Source organism: Gadus macrocephalus, chromosome 13 (assembly GCF_031168955.1).
Source record: "Gadus macrocephalus chromosome 13, ASM3116895v1".
NCBI classification, from domain to species: domain Eukaryota; kingdom Metazoa; phylum Chordata; class Actinopteri; order Gadiformes; family Gadidae; genus Gadus; species Gadus macrocephalus.
In genome coordinates this window covers 11,448,318-11,458,274 of record NC_082394.1, presented here as the reverse complement: position 1 = coordinate 11,458,274, position 9,957 = coordinate 11,448,318, and the positions used below count along the sequence as shown (strand labels likewise).

The following is a 9,957-nucleotide window of genomic DNA, read 5'->3' as shown; positions in this document are numbered from 1 at the left end:
TATTGTTATTATTATTATTACATTATAAACACACACACACACACACACACACACACACACACACACACACACACACACACACACACACACACACACACACACACATCCACTGAAAATAATACATATATATAATAGATCATATTCATATTCATTTCATATAAAATAATACATATTGTGCATAATAATGACATCCAAAATGAAATGACCTTAGACGTTGTCAAGCACAGAGATCCTTAGAAATATAAAAAGCATTCACACGTTTTTTTTTTACTTTTTCTTTTTAACTTTATGTATATGTATTGTTCAACGAAATATCCGGGTCGGACAGATAGTTTATCCATATATGATAATTTTCAGTAACGTCAACGCGTTAAAGACGTATAGGCGCCACGGGTTACGAACACATGGCTCTGACGTCATTTTCACTTCCGTCCTTCGTGTCAACATGGCGGCTTCCATGGTTTCTCAGGCTGCCCTAAGAGGACTGCAATTATCAAGCTCAAAACATCTTTTCCTAGACAAATTCAAGGTACTAACATGATTTACAATATTGCGAGTTTGTCCTATACCCGTCAGTCGCGTATCCTGTTGTTCCTTTTCGTTGTCCTTGTCCTTACGTTAGTAAAACGTGTCGGCAAGCTACCTGGTAGTGTTTGACAGATCAAAGTTGATGGTGCAAGTTTGCTGGCAGAGGTGATTGCAACACGAATGAGCTAGTAGTAGTATTGTACAGAATGATGTTGTATTGAGGATCTATGAGTTGTATTTAATAATCAGACGTCTCGTTTTTTTAGTCCCTGTTATTGTTCATGTTGCAACATTTGTATGTTTTAGCTTCAAACATTATCTCTGAAAAACCATTCATGCCATGTAAGTCCTGACCTCGCTAACGTTACCCTCTCAACAGATAACGGTGTTGGTGATAAGCCCATAGTGTAAAGGTTGACAAAGCATTGCACTTTGATCCCAATGTTGATCTAGCGTTTATTTGATCTATTATCTCCATGATGTTCCTGGATAGTTGAAGTAACGCTTGCATTTTTTAAAGCAATCAATGTTGTCTGAGCTGTTAGTACTAGTGGTGGAGATGGCTAAACTAAACTATGTGGAGTATTGACAATGCAAACAAGCCTAAGTGGGCTTTTGGTTTCTCCCATATTCTTTACCTGATCACCTCCTGTGCCTTCGGGTTAGTTTGTTAGGTCTCATTTAAACCTTTTACTATGTAACTTTGGTACTGAAGATATTATTCATGCCATAGATAACATATCAGAATTTTTTTTTTCTCTAGAATACAAAGCGTCCATTCATCGATCCATACAGGGTATTTTTCTCTAATAGTTTTGTTGTGGTCCACTTTTATTCCTCCTCATGGGAAAATCTCAGACAATAACGGTTTTCTGAAAAGGACAAAGATACAACTGTAGCTACAAGTAACTCAAGCTACTGGAGCAGTGGTCGGCCACTGTGTTCGACCTTGGGGTGACTTTTATTTTTCATAAGACTTTGTTTAGTTAATATTTTACATAGATGTAGGCTTTAAGTCCAAAGCACATAGCCTTCTCTGGACAGACAATAATTTAAATTATTTTCAAAATAGACTTAAGTAACCTGAGGCAAACAGAACTGCCATGATTTGCACTGCGTGCTTTGCTCTGTTTTAAAACAATATTATTCTACAAATATAAGGCATCCTGCTGATGCAGCTGTGTGTGTTGTAAATTGAGCGTGTTTTATTAATATACAGAATTATTAAACCTGCTCCCGATAGCCTACCCCTCATCAGTACAATTAGCTAATAAACAAACTCAAAACAATTAAGTTCACATTATCTCTCTTAACCTATTCAACGTGAGAGTCGATTAATTAGACCTAATGCAAAATGTATTTTGTAATCGCAGTGATTCGAGTTTGATATTTGCGTGTCTCAAATTAAGATTGATTTCAAGTAGGGATTGAGTTTTAAGATGCAAAGTGGCTTTCTAGGAAGCAAGGCAAATGTCTAACATCAAACTGGCTAACATCAAACTAAAAACACATCAGCTCCATCATTCACAATAGTTAACACGGCAGCATTGATTATTAGGTTACCTATCGAAAACACAAAGGCTAGTAGGTCGTTAGAACTGAACTCTATAGTTCAGGGTCATGTGTGCGTATAGGGATTCACAGGGAACTGCTGTTTTGCTTCACTTTTGTTTGCATTTTTCCCCTCTTGTCATCCATCATTAATTTGCTTTAGTTAAGAGTTGCAGTATGATTCTACATTTCATTAGATCACATTGTCAAAACTCTTTGCTAATGGTGGTCTATCTTTAGCCTACTTGCCTCCATACTCCAAGAGCTGGAGAGGTGAAAAACCACAGCATATCTCTTCAGGATCTCAAGTAAAGATATAGATAGATAGATAGATAGATAGATAGATAGATAGATAGATAGATAGATAGATATAAATAATATAAAGGTATTTTCCATGGTCATTTTTCCGTGGAAGTGTTGTGGAACCAATCCAACAATTGATGAGCAAAGCAATGGCTGACTCTGTGCCAACATAATCTGGATTAAAGTGCAATAACTTGCTAGTTGACTATGTAAGCAGAAATTGTCAAATAGCATATATGTTTTTTATTGTCTAAGATTATAAATAATATTCGGCTGCATTATTCTACATTGTCCATTGAGTAATTTCTCACAGTTTTAAGTGGGACCTACATAAGATTACATTGTATTTTTGGAGCAGGATGAAACATACATACTTATTAGCTGTGCAGCTTCAGCATTGTATTTTTGGCTGCTGTGAACGCATTCATGAATCTTATTTCTCAATTGACAAATTATCCATAGAACAACTGCCATTTAGTTTTGTTCTTGCTTTCGTTTCAGACAATTCCATTTAGCTTGAAGCCGTGTAAAAGCCTGTTGTTGATGGCCCAGCGCTAATGCCTAGCAGGCCTTTGCGTCTTTACATATGTGTCAGTTATACTGTCATCAGAGTTAATCACTGTACAACAGCATGTTGTATAGTGCTTCAAGCCTGTAGCGCCGAGCCCGGCCAGCCATGATTAAATGTGTAATACTGGTAATATTTCTTATTTTAACTTATTTGAATGTCCTTGGGCTATGAAGGAAAATTTCAGAATATTGAACGGCTGACATCCTTTACATTATTGATTATCTAACTCCCGATTGTCTGAGTCAAAAGTTGACTCAGTTCAAATGATTTGCAGAAACTTTAATGTTTGCTGTGGTTTTATTCTTTACTCAGACTGAGGCTGTGATGTACGCACTGATTGCTTTTATTTGTAGTGCATCCTTCAGGAACACTGTTCGAATATTGGATCACATGTTCACGATCTTCCTGACGGAACGTTCTTGCCGAGTAAAGATTGTGACGGCCCCTTACTGCCGCGGTCGCACCATACAAATGTATTTCCATCGGCCAATTGATCTCTGCCTTATTGATTTGTTAAATTAGCTTGGACGTTTTACTCTTCAACGATGACTTGTAAGAGAAATGAGCTTGGTTGTAGAACTGGCTCTCCAGCCAGAAGTCCATTTATTCCGGTAGTCTCCTGAACTACTGTTCACCCTTCATCAACATGCGGGGCTCGGCACATTCTGCAGCCACCTGGCTGTCTGCCAGCGCTCTCAACAATTGATCGTTTTACTCAGTGTTGCATGCAATGCACGCACGCAAACACGCGCGCACACACGCACACACCCTACCTGTCTTCAGTTGGTAAACTCATGCACAACTTCAAATTTTGCATGTTATTTTTCTCTCTGAGACACACAAACAACATAGGCGTTTAAAGACTTTCTTGTTGCCCTCTTTTTTCCCCTCAATAGCTCTCTATTTTTGGGGGTCTGTTTCCCAGGTGATAAGAGTAATGATTGGGGATTCTCTCTGGTCTGTGGCACAGTATCAGAGCCCTTTGCTGATTGACATGCAGGTATCTCCACAAAAGATTCACATCGGCTCTGGCGTCATCACAACTCTGCTGGGAATTCAATTTGCACAGATTTATCAATAACAATGGGGGGGAACATCATGCTATTTCGTACGGTAAAACCCCCCCCCCCCCCCAACTCTCCTTCATAAATCAAATCTCTTTCACTCTTGTCTGCTCAGTGAGATAATCCCAGGGCTGTTTTTCACTGTCACTGCGTCGTGCTAAATTTGTAAACATTTGCAAACTTCTACTTTCTTACATTTTTTTCACTCGCCTGCAAAAGTGAGGTGCACAGTAGTGGCCCGGCAGCCACTGCCACAGCCCAGCGTGTCACGCAGGGGGGAACAGTGGGGGGAGGACAAACAGCGGCTCTGTCAGACTAACTGAATATTTTACAGGACAGGGTGGGAGGGTGTTGGGGGTTCTTTAGCTGGAACTTCAAACGACGGGCGGCTCCCCCATCTGTCTCCCCGTGAACACATTTACATCCCCAACCCCTGCAAGGGATACTGGGGACCGAGTTAGCTCTAACTGGATTTGAATATCGTTTCACTAAGGTTAATGGCCGTTTCTGTAGCGTGTGAGGGGTGTTTAGACTTTTTCAATAATTTAAAAGAGCTGCAGTCATTAGCAAGACTTGGCAAAGTCTATAAAGTGGAATGAGTGTACAACCTCCTAGCAGCCTCCTGTACTGTTGTTGTTCCTCTTTATAAGGAAGAAAATCTAGTCATGCTGAATTGCGGCACAGCGAATAAATTATCATGTTATTTCAGTAGGTATATTCTTATTGTTCCAGTTTGAAAAGATGCCATAGTCGATGCCTTTTTTTCTTCTTCTTCTTTTGTAACGACTTCCATTTTGATGTCTTTGCATTATGTATACCGTTGTTGTTATACTAGTTTACAGTGGTGGTGGAAGAGACCTCCGACACGAATAAACATACCGCAAAATAAGCAATGATCCTTAGGAAGAGAAGAGCAAAGCATTGGGGAAATAATTTTCATCATTTTATGGACTTCAGCATACCGTATAAAATCTGCATGCAATAAAAAAAGACTTGATTCAAAATAATCATAAGCGTTTACTCGCAAAATATTTGACCTTCAACTAATCGGCACACGTTGGATCATAGGCCAGTATAGGTCCTATTTTAAATTGCATATAATTAGATATAAAATGCCTGACATGTGTATGTGAATGTTGTCAGAGTATGCAGTATGCCGCTGCTTCTGTTGCAGCTCCGTGGCGTTATCTCGCGTTTTGCCCTGACACCTTCAAATAAGACTCTGTCTTATTAAGTATGCTAATTAATAAAGCCCCTATCTGTGGAGACCCAACAGTTGCTGTTTTCTCTCTCTCGGCAGTCTGGGGGTGGATTAGGCTTGCCAAGGATGCAAATCTTGCCAATCTAAATCCTGAAGCCATGCTCCACTGCTCCTCACTTGAGCCCAGGCTATTAGAGACAGGTATGCCGTTTCTCTCACCTTGTCTAGTAAAGGCTTCATGCTGGAGTGTCCTACACCCATCCTCCTTGAAATGAGTTAAGCAGCATAACTTTGAATTGTACTGGCAAGTCATAGCAGCATTTATACATTTAGCTTCAATGTCACTGGAAAATCTGGTCAATTCATCTGGTAAATGATTGATGGTTTTTTATTTCACTTTCACACGAGATTTACTTTATTTTATACCTTTGCCACAATGTTTACCTTCTGGGACTTTGCTAAAGTGCTACATCAGAAAGTATAATTAATCTTGATGCCTTTCGAGGTAGAGCTGACTTCAAATGCAGTCGGTTAGTCTAGCGCTATGCTATGCTCTGGCAAAATAGTCGTCATGCTCTTTTAACCCATCACTTAAAAATGGTTCAGTAAGAATTTGCAATGGGGGACGTGCACCGTATCATTATCGTTTCTCTTCATTTTGAGAGCCATTTGGGCAATGCAGAGGCTAAGGACAGAGGAGAGATGTTCTCTTGTCAACACTAAATTAGTTCATTAATTAAAGAAGACTATCAGTCTGGTTTTTATTCTGCCCTGATGGTTATTGGAATTAGCCTATTTCTGCTTCACAGCGTGTGATGCCTCTACATGGCTTAGCTTGGTTGTGATTCATACTGGCCTGTTTTTTTTACGTAACAGCCACATTAACTATGCCTCTTTGCCTTCCCTTCACCATGTGTCACCTCTAACATAGTTAACGATACAGCGCACGCATCCAAATGAACAACACTTTCTTTATGAGTTCACGCTAAGTAGCAAACTGCCACCGAATTGGATGAAAAACCTTCCAATTCCAATCAGATGGCAATGATTTTTAAAGTGGCTCTTAGATGCAGGAGTGCCTCATGCTCTACGCTCTGCTCATGCAAGTGACACGGCTTTAAATCCCCATTTTAGGGCCGCATGCAGATGGTAAGTTGTGGTCCTGAAAGAGGAAAAAATCAATTACTTGCAATTGGTGAACTGGCGATTCAGCTAATTTCTTTAATATTTGATAATTCCCCTCAAGGAGCATTCTGGTTAATTAACTCTGGAGCCATTTGTCGTCACTAATTGTATAGTGTCATCTCACAGGAAAAAGGTTCTTGCTATTGACTAGTAATGAGGATTTTAGACCCACTAGCACATGATTATAGCTGTTTAATATAGGCCAGAGACAATTCGTTATCCACTGGCCCTGGAGTTGTGACCACTCCATTGAGTCTTGTTTGGAGTCAAAAAGCAAGAGCAAAAAATAACCCAGAATGAGTGGCAGTAAATGATAATAAACCCACAGTATAATATAATCAATATTTCTGTTCAAACAACCAACAATATTTTTTCAGATTTACTATAATCCTTTAAAGAATTTATCGAAATCAACTCATTGAGATTTTGGTTTTGCTTATGGAATGACTCTACTAATAATCGGCTAACATTGCTAACCCCTATAGGAGCCTGTGCATTCTGGCCTGTACATCTTCAACACAGCCTTTCATTACATGGGTGTCGGCTTCTCTATAATCATAAATGGTCAAATACTGTACCTAAGCACTTCATGAAATAATGACCCACTGTTTTTTGTGCAAATTACATTGATTCTTCTTGACATGACCTGTAGTGTATTGATTTGGTCATACAGCAGAAGTAGAGTCTGAAGGCTCTCCAGCTCCTCCCTCTGCCAATACACCACTGGTGTGCTGGCAGCATTGCTATTGGCTGACTATAAACCCCCTTTGAATAACATACATTTCATGGCTTGGTTATAAGGCTGATAAAGCCAGCTATGGATAGAGATGATAATACCTTCATGCCGGCAACTGCCAAAAAGGCAATGTTGTAACTTTCCTTCTGTTAGTGATGGCCTGTCTGGCTCCCCTTTTACAAAAGAAACGGGTGAATCTTTGGACCCTTGTTATCAGCGCTTCCTTGTGTTTGAGCGATACATTGACGAGCATCTTGGCATCGACTAGCTGTCGTTTATGGGTCTGATTAAAGGTGATTGCCTGCTTTGCAACCTTTTCCCTCTTAGTGAAGGCTTACGACCCTAATAAATTTCCCCTGCAGCCACTACTACTACCGCGTCCTCTGGTGACTGTTTGACATTGTTCCACGTTCTCATAGTAGAAAAAGACAACTGCTTTAAATTACCCGGTGTATATCGATTCCGTCTCTGGGTTAACTAAAGGGCAAACGGCAAAAGCTATGTTTTTTTGGTCAGCCTTATAGCTTAACTTTGCAAAGCGCTAGGGTTGAACATAAACTCCCTCAGAAGACCCCCCCGCCTTGGGTGACATTGTGGGGTTCAGCTTCCAAATGAGTCTGCACAATTCTTTGTGCTTCTCTGGTCCCAATGGGGGAATGCTGCCTTGCTGGGTACCATATGGACCGGTCAGAGAGACGCCTGGGGAGCACTGGCGTTCCGCGTCCCCTCCATCACTGCATCTGTGACGAGGACTTGGCAACCTGATGCAGCTGCTGCCACAGCACCGTCTGCCCTCCGCGTGCCTTTGTGTTAGAAGGACGGTTTACTGGGAGAGCTCTGGGAGAACCTGCCCCGACCCGCTTTAACCAGTGTGCTGAGGGTTTCAAACTTATAACTATTGTATTAGGTATATTATCTACAACTGCCGGTTGCTGTGTTTATACCTATATAATTATCCTCATCAATTAAAATAAATGTTATTTATAATTTTGTGTTTGTATTATATTTATTTTTATTGAGATGATTATATTAGAATAAACACTATTTCCTTCATCGCGACAAGATATTAAATTTGGTGGTATGTTGATTTTATCATGTCAGGCTCCTTCCTTCTGTCAACAAAGAACCTCAAAATGCTGGAGATCATCCCAGTCATGTGGTTCTTGTAATAAATAATATCAAGGTGTTGTTTGCTGCCAGGCCTAAGGTGTAGAGCCCAGCAAAGAGAAGGGAGTGCTTTTGATTTTACGCAACATAGAAATGCAATCTGCTCCATACAATCGAGTGCACCCTTCTGCTTCATTGTTTATATCGAAACCCTTCCAGGCCATTTTGTTTTAAGCAAATGTTCCCGCCATCTGATGCATTGTTCTCTGGTAAGGGTCGTTAATTTTAAGTTTGGTCTTTTCAGTGCAAAAGTTTATAATATGCCATTGCCTACAATATAAATGTAGGGCATCGTAGGGCAGGACGTCACTTCTGAACACATTCATTTATATGCAAGTCAGTTCATGCACGCGTAGTCCCATTATGGCATGGTGTTATCCCTACACGTCAAATCAGCCGTTCTATAAGCTGTTGGCGGTGTAGGCCACCTCATTTTCCCAATGTGGAGTCGTATGCCATATTGGCTATGTACTTTGTTGTGCTATGTATTATTGTCTTGTGTTTCATCATCTTTATGCCAATGCCATTGCTTGTGTCCTTCCGTTGTACTTTTTCTCTGTTGGGCTTTGTAATCCTCTAAAAATTTATGATATATAATCATATTGATGCCTTCTTGTTGATGATGTGGTAATGACCATGTTTTGTTTATTTTCCAAGACGATATCTGCTGATGACTCTCCTTTACTGATGTGTAGGTCAGGCAGGCTTTGGTATGCACCGATGGTCCTCAGGTCCTTTTGCAATCGCTTGAGTCAGTATTGACCTTGCTATTGGACAGATTAAGCGAGAGAACCCGATACTACGGAGAAGTAGAATGCTTGGAAAAGGACGATCAAAGGACTTTCAGAGTTACTAGCTCACAATCAAGACAATAGAGCACATCAATGACACTCCAAGCCCTAAGGATCCTTTAGTATTCAATAGCATCTGAAACTTGTCCTTAACTATCAAAGACTTGAGGCCATATAAACCTTCAGCCTGTCCTGGTGGGTGTTGTTGATTATATGGTAATGTTTACAACACTGATTACTGCTTCAAAATTGTGGCGGGGAGATGATAATATTTATATTGAGAGCAGATTGATTGATAACAATGAACTGCAATGGCATTTATTTATGTTTACGTTACGAAAACAATGTCAAAAATATTTGGCACTGAGGTTCTATGGCAAACCACAAGAAAGTAATTTAAATTTCTATCGAGTTTACATGCAGTGACACATAATTCTGTCTATATTGGAGAATGATTCAAATTTTGCTTGCAGTATCGGAACCTCCAGGCTAGGTTGAAACAACCTCATTATAATTGGCAAGGGGGAATTTATCTGCACAGTGGCCTGCATCCCGGACAAATATACAGTGTACAATTGCAATCAGGATGAGAAAATGGCAAACCAAAGACACTGCAAAATACACAGTCGTATTTCCCTTCAATGACCTAGCTACATTCTTCACTTTAAAATGTTTGTAGATCAAGCTGTTCACATTCCTGAATGTCTCATTTGCTGATGCAAATGTTGTAATTTATGAATGAATATACAGTAGAACCATCAACTAGAACAAAATATGCAAAGCACAGGATGATGAGAGTTGATGCTTGATGATGCATATGTCTGACTTCTAAGATGATCCATCTATAATTGCAGCTGACT

The 9,957-nt window shown here is 40.0% G+C and overlaps 1 protein-coding gene across 1 annotated transcript in view; it reads left to right on the top strand.

Moving 5' to 3' along the window:
- Nucleotides 1-389: 389 nt before the first annotated feature.
- The window catches only part of suclg2 (succinate-CoA ligase GDP-forming subunit beta), a 67,731-nt gene continuing 58,163 nt past the window's right edge, over nt 390-9,957 (top strand). Inside the window, exon 1 of the mRNA XM_060068232.1 lies at nt 390-529. Coding sequence (XP_059924215.1) covers nt 446-529 — 84 coding nt within the window. The 5' untranslated portion in view covers nt 390-445. The remainder of the gene's footprint in view (nt 530-9,957) is intronic.